The sequence below is a fragment of the Thalia democratica genome, chromosome 7, assembly GCF_965202585.1.
Source record: "Thalia democratica chromosome 7, ktThaDemo2.hap1.1, whole genome shotgun sequence".
NCBI classification, from domain to species: Eukaryota; Metazoa; Chordata; class Thaliacea; order Salpida; family Salpidae; genus Thalia; species Thalia democratica.
Window position 1 is genome coordinate 23833268 of NC_139171.1, and position 16747 is coordinate 23850014.

The following is a 16747-nucleotide window of genomic DNA, read 5'->3' on the forward strand; positions in this document are numbered from 1 at the left end:
CTATGTTTTTTTGGTTGAAAATGAAGACTTATTTGAAACTAATATATAAGTTTGTCTATTGTCAAAGCATTTATATGTGTTTAAAATGAGTGTCTTTACAAAATTCTTTGAGCATTCAGGCTCTATTTACAAAGATGAAAAACTAAGAAGTTTTTATTGTGGAAGAGACAGTGTTAAAACAGAAAATTACTAACTAGTCATGCTTTTGTGAATTTTTTAGAATTTAGTATATAAAAAGATAAAAATAAAAGCAACTTATTGCATAAAACGGTTAATTTTATCAAGTTTTTTCGAATTATTGGAAACTAACCATATTTCAAACAAGTTGCTTCGCTTTCGCCATTCAACTTGAATCCTTTTTCGCAGGAATACTTCATAACACCTCCTTGTTTAAAGCTCTGACCTTCTATCGTTCCATCCACTATGTAACCAGGTGAAGGGCAATCTTTTAAGATAAAGTTTTAGTGAATAGCTGTAAGTTATGCTTGTTGTAAAAAGCAAACATTGTAACTAAGTTTATAACGTATTACTACGTAAGGATATTTAATTAAAATCTTCTTTTGGTAGTCATTTCAACTTTTCAGAGTAAACAACTGTTGATAAATAGTTATTGGTGGTAGGTATTGTCTGTTATTCATTAAAACTAGTTATTTAAAGACTGTTCTTCATAAGATATAAATCAATAACTAAAAAAATACATTATTAATTTTTTTTTTAATTCACGTATATAACTCAAACCTTTATTCATTAAACGCTTATCTTCTTCTAACTTTCTACAGTTTTCTCTCCTTTGAATTTTTCTGCATCCTGTAGTAAAAAAACCAAGGGCGGCACAAGAATGCAGTTGTTTTTTGAATCTCGGCTTGTCGGTTCCTATTAAGTCTTTCGCAGTGCATTGCTTCTCACGTACAGCACTGACCGAACTCAACAGAACGAAGAAAAGTATAATACTCAACAAACAAAAATTTACTCGCATTTTTATTCCAAAATATAAATATTTTTTTAAATCTAAAAGAGTAGTTTTTATATAAAAGAATTTTTATATTAGAAATATTTATTTTTATAGGTATTAAGTAGGTTAAACAGCAGTTTAAGAGCTTAAGTACTTATAACATAATTCAAGGTTTATCAAGTTTATTGAGACATAGCTTTATTACCATTAAAAGTAATTAGCTTCTACAAAACTTAGTTATATTGACACTATATACTAATTTTAATACATATGCCTAGTACAACTATTCTTTTATTAAGTAATTAAGATCATCAAGCTCATTGTGAAGTAGAGTACTATGGGTATGACATAATAAACTGTTTTTTAGTACACTAAAGAAGGATAAGTTGTTTAAAAACAATACTAAATATTCATTGAATATTTTCAAAATTATATAACTCCAATTAATACGTTTTACTGTCTTTGTTAATATTTTTAACTAAGCTTACTTAAAATTATGATCTTAACATATTAGTGAGAGTAGTTTGCTAAAAACGTACTAATAGTTTTAGAAGTCAATAGAGTAACAAACTTCAGTATGAAAATAACTCAAATTTAAAATTAAACAATAAAAATTTTTTCCAGGTGTGTAAGTCAAAAAAATATTGTTCAGGTATTGTAGTTTACTTGTAATATTTAAGTCCGATTCTCACTGTAAATATTTTTACATGCAAACGTTGTCAGCGATTACAAATATGATGTGCTCACTAACCTGGATTCTAATGGTAAATGTTAAGGTATATATAAAACTAGCATGACAATAAAAGGACATGTTGTATTAAAGTTGCAAACACTAACAAATAAATAAAGAACATCAAATTTAAAAATTACTCTAAATGAGGTCAAAAATTTTACACAAGAATTAAATCTAACAGTAATTATACTTTGAGAATGTTTCAATTAGAATGATAACTAACTGTTTAAAACTAAAACTATAAAAAAATATGAGAAGAAAACAATGTTAAATAAAAACTTTACACAAAACAATCAAACAATATAAATGTCTACCCTTGAATATGCATGGTTGCCACTGATCAAGCTGAGAAAAATTTCCTGACTTTTCCTGACTTTTTCCTGACTTTTTACTAGCATTTTCTAAATCAGTTATACTTATATAAATTGTTCACTTAGTTTAATAAAGTACTACCAAAACTATTTAATATAAAATCCTTAAATTAAAAATCAATATAAAAATAATATACTTAAGTAACTATGAAAAACAGATTTGAAAAAGTAAGCTATATATCTGTTGTATAAAATATTTCCTCTTATCATTTAGTAAAAATTTGTAACAAATAATATACTCTTATTTACTTTAAAAACCTAGTTACTTTACAAAAAATACAAATAATAAGTAAACTTAATCTTAGCATATACCTCTCTTATAACTTAATTTATAAATTTAAACAGCTTTAAAAAAATTATAAAGATGTAAAGTATACACATTAACTTGTTACATAAAATACTAAACTAGCTGCTTAGTTATAAAGAACTCAATTATTTAAACAAAAACATTTTGATTCTAAAATTATGCTAGATAAACTTTTGTGTATACATCACAGTTTCACTATGGAAGTGTTCTTGCTACAGATCATCAATACTAAAAAGCTTACAAAATCTACTTGTTCAAGTAGTGTACTTGTTCAATATGTTAATAGAAAATTTTTGCAGTTTTATAAATTATGTTTTACTAATTTATACTAGGTGAAAACATTGAAAATAAAATATTTTTGTAAATTTCTAGGAAAACTTTGGAATTTTTTTCTTACTTTAAAAGACTTTTAATTAATTTTTACCATTTGAAGGCTTTGGAAAACAAAGAATTTTGTAAATTTAAACTGAAAAATCTGACTTTTTTTTTAATTTTATCAAATTTCCTGACTTTTCCTGACTTTTTTTCAAAACCCCCCATTTTTCAAAAGACTTACCCTGACTTTTGTCATTTAAAAAAAATTTTCTGACTTTTCCTGATTTCCTGACTTTTCCTGACCGAGTAGCAACCCTAAACATGTTTACTGCAGCAGGCTGTGGCTAGAATGCTCCGACCACCTTTATGGCTGGTTTATATAACAATGTTCTTAACTCTATTCTATATAACATCAGGAATTTCTTATCTGCTCTTTATTTTCTCCTTATCTTAACTTGCATCAGTAAAACACTTGACCTTGCGAGCTTTCTCTTAAACGCTTGGATGGACAAGGATTTTAGCTAAAAATTTTTCATAAGTTTGAACAGTTATTAAGTACATTTTGATATCCTCTTACAAAGTAAACTTAAATTTCTATAAAAATTTTTCCTAATAAAAATTAAATAAAAAATATACTTTGATATGATTAATCTTATTTTCTAATGTAGAACTTTTTTTAGCCTATCAGCAAACACCAGACAAGTATTTTTCGCCTTGAACTCAAACTGTTACACTCTCTCATCTTTCACTTTTTAAATAAAATATTCACTCTGCATCTCCTCTGCATTTTTTATGAAAACAAACACTAACCTTCCTTCATAAACTAGAAAAAAATGCATCATTTCAAAAAAGTTATTTGTCTCAAAATTACTATTAAGATTTAAAAAAAAAGGCCAGAAAAAAAATAATTAAACATTTTTTTTTACAAAAGGCTATTTGCTCTAAACAGTTTTCCATTACTAATAATCCAAAAAAAAAAGATGTATTTACCAAGCTTTAACAATTCACTTTAACTTTTAAGTAATATTAAACATGTGTCACTTTATAAATTATAAATTTTTAAATTGGAGAAATTGAAAAACAGATACAAAATAAAAACACAAAAAAGTCAGTCAAATGTCATACCTATGCAAAATCCTATGATATAAATTCCTAAACATTATAGCAAGTTACTGGTCTTTGCTGTCTTAGTTACTTATAGTTGTTGTCTTGTTCTATTAAGATTTAAGTGCCTTACATGAATTTAATATTATTCACTTTTTGGACTAAATTTTGTCAGATTTACTTTGAATTTATGGACTAAATTTTGTCAGTTCTATTTTGATTTTTTGGACTAAATTTTACAGTTTTAATTTTGACTTTGTGGACTTTAAATTTTCCAGTCCCTCTTTGACTTTTTTGAGTAATTTTGTCAGATCTGTTTTGACTTTGTGATCTAAAACTGGGGCAAATCTTTTGTAATTTATTTTACATAAACTTTGTCACTTACTTTCTGTGGCTTAAGGACTTATATTGTGTCTTTGTACCTTTTTGGTTTAATTGTCATCTACTTGTGTGACTTGAATACTTAAACTGAGTCAATACCCTTTGTGATTTACCTTTTTATTTTACTGTGGCATGTTTACCAATATGCCCCATTATTGCCTGATGTTATTTTCAAGCCCCTATGTTTTTATAGTTATGGTTAAACCTAAAAGGCTTTTAACAGGGCAGATAGTAAATGTAAGTCCAGTTTCTGAAAAATTAAATTCATGCTTTATTGTAATTTTCTCCTCTACTGTTAAATAAATTGCACTGAATAGTAAAAAAAGACAAAATATAATAAACATGTGATGAATACTACCTTAAAATTAAAGCTTATACACTAGTAAACTTTAATTGGGTAAAATTTGTCTTGGTCTTATTTAACTCTTACCTGAAAAGTAATTATTTACCTGATGACGCCAATTGTAACCCATAGGTGTAGATTATTTATATATTAAACTTTTACGGTTATGCTAGATGCTGATATTAAACAATACATAGGGCTACTTTATATAAACTATAAGTGACATGAAAGAGCATATTGTAGTAAAAACAATTGCAAACACTAACAAATATATAAAGAACTTGAAACTTAGAAAGTACTCTAAATGTGGTTAAAACTTTTTCACAAGAATTAAATCTAACAGTAATTATACTTTGAAAATGTTTAAATTAAAATAAGAATTAACTGCTTGAAACTAAAACTAGAAAAAAGTATGAGAAAAAAAATGTTAAGTTAATACTTTACACAAAACAATCAAACAAAATAAATGTCTATTCTTGATTAACATTTTTACTGCCGCAGGCTGTGGCTAGAATGCCCTGACCACTCTATGTGGCAGGTTTATATGTTCTTAACTTTATTCAATATTTCATCAGTAATTTCTTATCTGCTCTTTATTTTCTCCTTATCTTTACTTGCATCAGTATATCACATGACCTTGCGAGCTTTCTCTTAAACGCTTGGATAAACAAGGATTTTAGCTAAAAACTTTCCATAACATTTAAACAGTTATTAATTGCAATTTGATATCCTCTTACAAAGTAAATTTAAATTTTATATAAGTAAATTTTTCCTTATAAAAATTAAATAAAAAATAGTATTTTGATATGATTAATCTTATTTTCTAATGTAGACCTTTTTTTAGTCTATTAGCAAACACCAGACAAGTATTTTTCGCTTTGAGCTCATACTTTTAAGTGCCCAAAATGCGTACTAAATAGCACTGTATTGCGATTACTATATTGAGTTCAGTTATAAACATTTTATTTAGTATAATCTAAACTATTACTAAGTTTATAAACTAAAATATGTTGATTGGGCGTAGGTAAAGCTGCATGCAAAAATCAAACTCCGTGTTAAAGCGTCGCTGTACAATTCTAAGACACACCCGAAATTTCACTTCCAGTTTCGGATCTTACTAGACGTTTGTACAACTCTAAGAATCAAAAACTGTGTATAAATTTTCATATTTGTCAGTCAACGTACCCTTTTTTTCAAGTTTCATGGGGCCCGGTAAACTCAAAATAAATGAAAATTGCATGATATTCTAGTACGATTAAAAACTTTGTGTATATTTCATAACTGTATATGTTGTACCTTTAATGAAAACAAACTTATAGGTATAAGAAATACGTAGGCATAAAGGTACAGGAATTACATTATTTCCAAACAAAATTATTATTTACATTTGCTAAGTAGTTTAAAGCAAGATACCATTTGTAAATTAAACAGTTTCACAACTATTGAAAAAAACATTAGCTTGACATTTAAGATTAAGACAAAGTTTTTGTAGTGCTCAGTAGTCAGCTAACACAGCAACACTGGCATTCTGACGACTCTGGTTTGAAGAACATGATTTAAGAAACCTTTTATAAAATAAAAAATTCGAGTTAAATTTATAGTTAAAGTCAATTTTCTAGAAAATTATATTTAACTTCAAACATATTGATCTACTTTTTTTCTTTATCAAATCTATTAGTAAGTAAAAAATTTATTAAACTTTAGTTTAAGTATTTTTTTAACCAGAGACCTTAAGTTTTTAAAAAATATTCTTATCAGTATTTTTGTTTAAAACAAAAGTACTTTAAACTTAAAAAAAATTCTAAAGGTGTTAAGCGTATTTAAGAGAAGTTTTTTATTTTATTAAAGGAAGGTATCGCTTTTTTAAATACCTAAAAAGGGTGTTATAAACATTCTTAGGAAACCCTGATACAGTGTAACCCAGTTTCCTTTAAAAAAGTTACATAAGCGACAGATTTAAAAGTAATTTTTTTATTTTTATTTAATTGATATTCTATAATTCAAATTAACTTGCTAAAATAAGATATTTTACTTCGTTCAAAAGCTCTATTTTTTTATTGATAAAAATGTTAAAAAACTTAATTGTAAACTTTTGCATCATTTATAAATGTTTATTATATAATTCTTTAACTTAAAAGATCGTAAACATAGACTTATATAAGTAAAAAATGTCAGTTCAGTTTTTGTTTATAAAAAGTAAAACTAGGCAACTAAATTTAGTCTTAGATTAAGCTTAAATTACATATTCTATTATTAATTAGAAAATAGTATGGGATTTAAAGTATTTATTAAATTTCAAACAAATATTAATTAAAATAAGTTCAAAAACTGTTTTATTTGCGAATAACTTCATTCGTTCAATAAAATGCTACATAAATTGCATTAAAGTATCTTCCTTTAGATCCCAAACATTTTTGTGCTGTTTACCTAACGTTGATGCGTACATTATCTGTAACTACCAGTTAAGTTTACAAAATTATAACTTTATACTAACTTTAATAAAATAACTGTTAAAAGTTTACTTTCAAAGTTAATCTATTAAGCTATTTTTTGCTGCAAAAATTTAAATTATTAATTTTTTTATTTGCAAAACAAAACATATTCTAACATTAAAACACTTTTGTACACTTTTTTACTTTAATATATACAAAAAATAACTATTTTAAGTTATTACTTAAAATTCCTTATCGAAGTAGTTCAAATTCATTTTACAATTGTGCTTTAAAAGTTTGAAGATGTTTAAGTTTTGTGAACATAGACTCATTTAATCTATCTTTTATATGTTTTTTGTAACAAAATTTATTACATTATATAAAGAGTAAAACTTACAAACTACTTTAAGTATTTGAATCGGATAACTTAAATTACTCCATTAACTTTTAAATTTCTAAATAATTTGTTATTATGATTTTCGATCGCTTCTTAGGTTTTGCAAATTGAGTATTTTACAACTGGGCTGCTTTTTATGGAGCAAGCCACAACTTTGAGTTGATTTTTCTTTTATCTGGTTGTTTTACAAAAGTTAATAAAAAAACTGTAGTGAAAAAGTACAGTTTAAAAAAAAAAAAAATATTGATAAAATCATTTATAAGATTAGTTTTAGCAATAAGTCATTTTTAAGCATATAAACAATGAGTTTTTGTTAGAATAGTGCATAAACTAGGAAGTATATTGAAGGGTGAAATATTTCTTAATAAATATTACAACTTTTTTTCCTAACGTTTTTTGTCCATCAATATTATAAGTTGTTATAATTTTTGTTAGTTTTTTTTCAACCAAATAAATTTAATTTAAAAAAAGTTTTCTAAGAAATATGTTTTTTAAACTGTCCAAAACTATTGAAGAAACTGTTTGAACCTTAGATATATTATTGTGCTGTTCCTTATAGTACTGTTATGTTAGTTTAATTAAGTTAATACGATTTAAAACTTAAAGTTCAATACTTTCAAAAGGTTGATAGTATTATAGATTCTTATGAAATTGAAACTAAAAAAAAAATTGTGAAATAAAAAGTTGTTCTATTACTAAGCAACCACTTTTTTTTGATAAGACAAACTTATAATATATATGCTACGTTTTATTTTGTTTTCATCAATAATTTCAAAAATAATTTACTAGTATGATTAGGTCAAAAGCCCTCTGAGAGAAATTCTAGTTGTAAGGTAATTTGTTGTTTTAATTGGTTTAAAAATTTTTAAAGCCTGTATTTCAAAAGTTTTTTAACTATTATAAAAAGTCTTAAAAATTAACATTATTTAGGCATCAGGTAATTTTAAGGTTGAAAGGCCTTGATAAAAATGAAAGTTTATACTGCATTGTTTTTTAATTACATACAACTTTTTGAGCAATACACTTCCTTTAATCTAAAAAGATTATAATTTAAACAAAGCGTACTTTTAAGTAATTATCATACAGTAGTACTAATTAAATAAAGTTTATTAAATTACTTAATTGCTTTTACAAAATTAAAAACTCGAAACACTTAATCATTTATTTCTTATTATCATTATCCAGTTTATCTAATTTTTAGTGCTATGTACAATGTTTTATTAAACTTTCACGTGCTTTTAATGTACTCAATCAGTTGAACCACTTTATAAAGTTGTGCTGTGCTATATAACATTTGTATAAAACTGTATTTATTATAATTACTGTTAGTATAATAAACTTACTAACCAGGTTACTATTTCTACTAAGCTAGAAAGAAGTCAGCGTTTTACACGACTGTTATTTGATTAAAAAAAGCTCAGTTTTGATATAACTATACATATTTTTAAGTAAGTTTTTAATAAATTTCATAAGTCCATAAGTTTATGAAATGCTTATAAGCTTGCACAAAGCAAAGTAAGATAATAATTTCGTATCAAACTTTGGTTATACACTTAAAGTTAGTTTTTTTTACTACAGACATAATTTTATCATTATACAAAAATGCGAGTGAAATTTTATTTATTGAATATTATTCTTGTGATGGTTCTTTTGAATTTAGTTAGTGCTAGACAAAAGAAACAATGCACAGTAAAAGACTTAAAAGGAACCAACAAAAAAAGATTCAGAAACAGACTGCATGCCTGTTTTGTAGTTGACTTTATAAGTAAAAAATGCAGGAGAATTCAAAGGAAAGAAAGCTGTAGAAAACTGTTAAAAGGTGAACGTTTAATGAACTAAGATTTGTGTTTTTATATATAAGATATAACGTTAAAAGACGTTAAATCCTGGAGATCCTGATAAGCTAAGCTTATCGGAATACATACCACAGATGTTTTTGTGTCAAAACTTTATTCCGACTAACGACGTTTCAATGCTTTCAAATAAATTTAAGGACAGATCTACGGAGTCTATAAAGTATTAACACACATTAGAAAAAAAAAACATGTATAATTATGTATAATTTTTATGTGAGTAGTAACTATAAACGAACTTTATGGTTAAATACACAGTTTGGAATAAAAACATAGAAAAATAAAGTTGTCTACAAAAATTACAAATTTAATAAAAGCATATACTAACCTCAAAAAAGCTCTGAGAATAAGCAAGTTTATAAAAGTGAAAATAAAATTTTCTCTTTTAAATAATTTGTTTTTATTTGTTTTTATTTAGAAAAAAAAATTCTACGGAGGCCGCGTGCCAAGGTTCAGCTTTCAAATCAAACGATCCGGGTTTAATTCCCGGTAAAATAGAAAGTGGTGTAAAACTCGATAACCGAAAGGTTTATCGTATACCAGGCCCTTAGGCCAAACATTTTAAGCGTTTTTTTGTTCAAAAAACAATGTAAATGTTATAAGCGATTTCAAGTTAATATTTAATTTTTAAAGATTGTCCTTCACCTGGTTACATAGTGGATGGAACAATAGAAGGTCAGAGCTTTAAACAGGGAGGTGTTATGAAATATTCTTGCGAAAAAGGATTCAAGTTGAATGGTGAAAGCGGAGCCGTTTGTCTGAAATATGGTTGGTTTTAGTAAATTCTTTTGAACAAGTTTTGAACAATCACTTAGTCAGAATGCTAAATAATTATTATTTAGAATATGATGTGTATAAATATGTACATAAACATTATGTTTAAACAATTCAAAAAATTAAACTGTTTTAAAAAATTCTAGTTTTTCAACTAAAATATTCAAATACACTGAATTATCGATGAAATTGATAACTTAAATAAAACTCTACTCTTTATTAAGGTAAATGGTCGAATCCCACGCCAACATGTGAAGAGATAAAGTACAAGGGTATGCCAGTTATACCAGAACATGCAACTGCGAATCTTCGGAACTTAGTTGAGAACAAAGTTGGTAGTGTTGCTACTTACTCTTGTCTTAGTGGGTATGAAATTAGAGGTGGAACAAACACTGTTGGTTAGTTAGAAAAATTAGATGTTCTATTGCTAAGATTAATGTTGAGAAAAGAGTTTAAAGGTTACAAGTGTCAAAGATAGATGAAATGCTCTTAAGTTTTTAATATGCATAGGGGTAAGAAAATAAGAAAAACAATTTCAACTTTAATTAACTTTTAATCTGTTTTTTGAAATTATTGTAAACAGTTTTTTTTTTTCTAACAGCTTATATAAATTTTGTATGTTACTTTAAACTTTAAAAAAGTTTATAAAAGTAACTTTATCACTACATGCCTTAGAATAAGTAAAAATAGTAGTGTTTTTTAGATTAAAATAGTAAACCAGAAATCGATAATTCGTAGTAAAGCATTTGTTTTAAGTTTTAGGTTAGTTAAAAATGAAGTATAACAAATTTGTTTTCAAACAAAGAAAAACTTTCCTATATATATATTTTCTTCTTTACTTAGCCTTTGTATGATAATTTAAAATAAAGAAACTTACTTTAACTGAAAAATATTCTTTTAGAAAACATTTTATATAAATAGTCGCTGTTTTTTATCACGTTTTACAAGTAGACCAAAGTTAACAACAAAACAAACAAACATGAAACTTTTAAAATCTCTTATATTTTTATATAATTACCATTAAACAAAGGAAGTAACTTAATTACTATTTATTATTTGTTAAATTTGTATCTTACACCTCAGAAATGAAGCTTGGAATGTTAACGTTCATAAAAAAGTCTTGATAGTCTTTTTACTAGTACATAAAAATATAGTTTTTCTACAAACTGCGAAACAAAACATACTGAAACCAAGAACTTTATATCTTTAACATAGAAACTAGTTTTATTCTTTTTTTATTGCAAATCATTCTTGCAACTCTTGTGTTAACAAAATAAACAACATCTGTAAACAGTTTGTGGCGAAAGCGGAGAGTGGGTAGGAGAGTTACCCGAATGCAAACCAATAAGATGCAGCGGTGAACCCAGCGACATCGAAAACCTGGGGTTCATAAGTCTTGAGACCCCGTACGAGCCAATAATTCACGGGCAGATTCCCTTCCGCTACAAGGATAAACTTAACTTGTTCTGTGAAAGAGGGTTTAAAAGGTTGCAGTTATTATTTGAATGTTTAGTTTTAAGCTGAGTAATATAACAGTTTTGTGTGCATTGCATGGAATATTTAAATATGCCTTGTGCCACTGTTTTAACTAACTTTTTAAATTGTAATAGAAATTTTGTTTCAAAGTATTTTGATAGGCCTTCAAGTTTCTCAAACTTTTAAATAGTAAATAATGTGTAATATGTTAACTATTAAACTTTAATAATTGTAAAAATTTTATTTTAACAGAGTCGGACCTCAAGTAATTAAATGTCAATCTGATGGCAAATGGTCTGCGATTCCGAAATGTGTTCCAAACTTATTTTAGATACTTTTCTGCGTTTTTCTTTTTAATAAACTATCATTTTCGAGATAAAGTATTTAGAATTTGTGCTAAAACGAAAACGAAGTTTCTTAAAAAATTGATGATAAATTGATGCGTTAAAGCACAGATAACAAAAAAAAAAGAAGAAAATAAAATGATTTTAAAAGAGTAGTACCCACATAAAATTCATAGGACATTTTTATAGCAGGCTTTCAGTATTTTAAGGGTTTAAATAAGTATAACGTTGTTTTTATTTTTGTTATAGTATAATATAATAGTATTGTTTTAAGTATTACAATACTGCTTAAAAGCAACTATCTCAGATATACTTACAGTATTTTTAAGTAAAAATATTTTGCTGTTTTAGAATTGAATTATTTTACATTTCTGTGAATGTATAATATAACTATAAAAAATAGCTTTAGAAAACACCATTTATTATACGCTTTAGTATAAACCTAAATACGTTCTTATAATTTAATTTCATAAGGAGTACACTTTTATAAAAAGGTATGAAATTAGAAAATTTTATTGTAAAACGTTTGTGTGAAAAAGTAAGTTTTGTAATGTCTTGTGAAAGTTTAGTATTATAAAATTTTTATAAACTACTAGTTTTTCAAATATATAATTCATTTTTTATTTTACTTTAAATTTTCTCTAAAAATATTATCTTAATTTTTTTTAGCTACATTTTGAGAGTTGTGATTTTTTTCTTGAAATGAGCTATAACTATACAAAAAATTATTTGTAAAAAACTTAAAATAAAATGCTACAAAATTGTAAACACTTATCTAAGTTAGGTCAAAAACTCTGCAAAATTATTAGCTTTAGCGGAAAAACTTCTTATAACTAATGTATATTTTTTCTTATAGGGAATTATAAGTTACTCCATAACATTAGTGACTTATGGAAATCTAAGTAAGATTTTTTCGAAGATAACTAGACTAGGACTTCCTGACCTATCAATAACTGTTAAAGTTGGCTGAAAGTGAGTGCAAAGGGGAAAACTTCTTTACTTTAATCTTACTTTAGAAATTTGTAATTAAAGTACACACTTTCTAAAAAGCACAACTTATACTGAATGTTAAATTCTTTTCTGCTAATAAATTTTAACGATATTTTATCTTAAATATCTTATTTTCTAATAGATAATACACTTATTTGTCGTTGTGTTTCAAACCGTTCAATTATTAAAAAATAACAATAAACATTAATAAGAAAATAAAAAGGAGAGTTTATTACTACTGTTTTTTTTTCCTAATATTGTATAGCTAAACTTTGTAAACAGGGGTTTCTTTAAGTATGTGTTATCGCCCCCTTGGAGTGATTACTAGTATTAGCGATAAACTAAATAGGTATTTAACTAAAAAGAATTTCAATTTTAAATATCCGTCAGTGGGCGGTATTTAGAAGGAGCTTGGAATTCTTGCTGTAAGCAAACGTGGGCATTTGGTAAGATTATTAATTAAAAAAAAATGCAGTTACCTTCTGGTCTTATAAATTATTAAAACAGTTAAAACCTTCATTTTAAAAGTTTACAGAAGAAAACCTAAAATGTTGTTGTTTTATCTTACAACGAATAAAGAAGTTACTTAGTTGTTACGTATGTAAATAAAAACGTACAAGATCTTTTTTAGTAGCGTAAAACCATATTAGGCCAACTTTCACCTTACAAGGTAAAAATAACGACAAAATAAAAGTTAGTTAAGTTATCCACAATATTCATAAACTTTAATAATTAAAAAACGTCAACCAGTTTTATATTTAAAAATTTTTTTAATAAAGATTTCCAAAAGTATTTTGTTTAAAAATTCGGTGATTAGAAACATATTTAAATTGATACTCTAATTACAGCTTACACTTATTACTTTTTTGATAGCTTAGAAGTATTTTTGAGTTTAATGACTAATCAAGCTCTGTTCAAACAAAGTATGTTAGTTCAGTATTATTCTAGCGTTTCTGACTGTTTATTCTTTCGCAGATGTTAGGTCTTTTAAAAGAGTTCTTTCAAAACTTTTAAAAGATTGAAACTGTTTACTATAAAATATAAGATTTAAACTTCATTTAAATTAAGTAAACTAAAAAGTAACACTTTAAGCCTTTTGTTTTTTTGCTAAACTTACTGCTTTAAGTATACCATATTAAAGTTGGCTTTGATTTTATATACAAGTCAGACTTGTAATAATAATTATAATGTTATATTTGCACATAAAGCTTAATTAGGTTTTATCAGTTGTAGCTTAATAGACAAAGTGTTTACTAAAAACAAAACAGGCATCAGTTATAAATGATAAATTTTTAATCCCACAAAATAAAACAAAACAATTTTTTTTCATTATAGATACTTTTCTTTGACTTGCTAGCGTCTTCAAAGATTTTTTTTGAATCAGGCTAGTATATTCTGCAAAAATACTTAAATAAATGTTTTATTTTCAGTTTTATTTTTATACGACTTTATATTCATACAATGGAAGTTTGTTTCGGAGTCACTCCAATGGAGACTTTTCCTATTTTCACTCCCAACGAAGAAGATTTTGAAGAGATGCTGGAAATCTTTCGACAGATGAGGATAACTGAAAATAAACAAATGGAAGTCAGCGAAGCTTCTAATGAGGTCAAACCAATTTTGCTTAACAGGAAAGTTTGTATCAAAGTGACGGCATCAGCTAGAAAAAGGTTGAGTGAATTTTCACGTCTCACCACGTGCAAAAAATATAAAAAGGATCCTGCAGACAAAATGCTTCAAGTTGCACGAAACAAAATGATTAGTTTTGTGCCGAGGAAAAAGGTCGTGCGAAAATTGAAGATGTAAGACAAATGACATTTATTTACATTTCTCTAAGTTTTTCATAAATTATGTTTCGTTTTTGTGTTCGTACTTTGTTTTCTCATTTTCAGGTTTTATGTTCAATTGACAACTTTGTTTATTATTTCAATTATTATTATTCTAAAGGTCTTTAGCAAAGTTCCGTATTCAATATTTAACCTTTAAAAACCTTTTTACATATTTTTCAATAAATGATAAAACGAAAATGCAATATCTTGTATTTGTTTTGATTTATAACTTTATTCGATAAAAAAAAAACAGTACTATAATAGAAGATCATTGCTAAGATAAAAATTTAAAGCCATGAAATTCTAAATCTACTCATCTGATTAATTTTTTAAGAATTTCAAACTTAATCCTATTTTACCACAAAGTCTCCAATTTCTGCTTTAATTTTTATTCAGATCTAACATAAAACATAGTTTTAGTTTAGACTAAATTTTAAAAGTATTAAAACAATTAAGGCTCATAAGCATTAAGCAAGCAATTCTGAACTTATCAAAAAAACTGCTGTTGAACTTTTATTGTTAAGAGCTATACTTAATTTGATTGTGGCGATATGTAATGTTCTATAAATAAAAAACTCCTGACGTTATAAACAGTAATGTGATAAATTTTCAAATATTATACAATGCATCATGTATTGTTATATAATAACATTGAATTCTGTTCTGTATTAAATCATTTTACAATTTGAATTGCAGAATAAAATTACTTTCAAATTCTAAGACACTTGTTTTAGAACTAAGTCGATAGTTAGCATAAGCATGTTAAAACGAGTTTCTAACAACTTCCAAAACTACTTCAGCTGTATGAAAATAGTTTTGTGTAACAAAAATACTTAATAAAACGTGCAGGATTTAGTGAGAAAAAATTGATTTTGATATATTTTTATACTTGCTAATTTTAGAAGTCGTAAAAATGTGTCAACGCGATTGTTTGGTTTTATTTTTTACAACGTTAATTTTATTTTAAATCGTATTTTTTTAGATAACTGTTAAAGAAACTATTTAAAACATAGTTCTTATAAAATGCATGTGTATTGTGTATGCATGGAAATAACAAAAGGTTCCTATGGGAGACGAAAACTAAAACAGCGAATAAGTAGAAACTATTAAAATCTATCTCCTTTTAAAATCAAATTTTGGGGACATGTTCCTTAAAATATTAAGAAAATTAATTCGGAGTAACATTTAAAAAAATTAAAAATGCAATTATATAAAAAAAAAATTTTATTTCATTTTTATACAAAATTTGAATTTTTAAATTTCTTTTTTATTTTTTGCAACAGAACTTATAAATATTGCAAGGAACATTTCCTGAGAGTTTTAAGTAGCTATTAATAAATCGTAGGAGAATATAGATTTTTAGTAAAATAGTCTATTTTTTGCTGTTTTAGTTTGCGTCTCCCATAAGGAACCTATTGTTGCCTCAGACTTTGACCAGCTATGTCTTAAAAATTATTTTGAATTTTTAAAATCTGTAAAAAGCAACTAGTAGCTTAGTAAAAACTATAAAAATTAAGGTGAAATTGTAAAAAAAAAGTGTTTTATCTAACCTATGCCCTTAAGTTAATAATTGTACATTTTTGCACTACTTTGAACTTAAATACAAAATTTTATTATTTCTATTAAGTGCAAGATTATATATAAAGAGTTTATTTTCAAAAGTAAAAACATTACTTACAATCAAAAGGTTGGCTGTATTTTAAATCTATTACAACAGTTTAAAAAAATTAAAGCAGTATGCTAGAATTATTTTATAGTTTTAAAACTTAAAAAAAATGACTATAAGTCAAATCGCGCAAAGTTACATAATTATATATAAGTCTAAACTGAGATTTTGTTGTAGCAAAAACATTTTGTATTACCTTGTACCGATAAAACACTGTTAAATTTTTCCAAGCTTAATAGTAAAACTAGACAAAAGTGTAAGAAATTACTGTATTACAAATGCAAACCTTTTTAATAAAACGACCTATACAAGCACTTGATCTTTGTAAATATTAGCTAACAGATAAGGTTTTCATCATGTTTATGGCTGACTTCAATTTTTTTATACAGACTATTTAATTTAAAACAGTTAATCAAACTCACTAAAGTTAGTTTTAACAAAGGGGTCATCTTAAATAGTTTAATTAAAATGTGTTTTAAA

The 16747-nt window shown here is 25.6% G+C and overlaps 1 protein-coding gene across 1 annotated transcript; it reads left to right on the plus strand.

Annotated features, from left to right (window-relative positions):
- Positions 1-1289: 1289 nt before the first annotated feature.
- LOC145841197 (beta-2-glycoprotein 1-like) lies at positions 1290-11769 on the plus strand. The gene is made up of 5 exons (XM_082948565.1): positions 1290-1293; positions 9822-9956; positions 10187-10360; positions 11257-11449; positions 11691-11769. Exons 1-5 carry the CDS (start codon positions 1290-1292, stop codon positions 11767-11769), a joined length of 585 nt encoding a protein of 194 aa, XP_082804691.1.
- Positions 11770-16747: the final 4978 nt, after the last annotated feature.

What these genes read in the sequence shown, in the direction of transcription:
- LOC145841197 (XM_082948565.1), top strand. An exon ending in AGCCGTTTGTCTGAAATATG is followed by an intron (nt 9,957 to 10,186) that starts GTTGGTTTTAGT and finishes CTCTTTATTAAG; the next exon opens with GTAAATGGTCGAATCCCACG. An exon ending in TGTGAAAGAGGGTTTAAAAG is followed by an intron (nt 11,450 to 11,690) that starts GTTGCAGTTATT and finishes TTATTTTAACAG; the next exon opens with AGTCGGACCTCAAGTAATTA.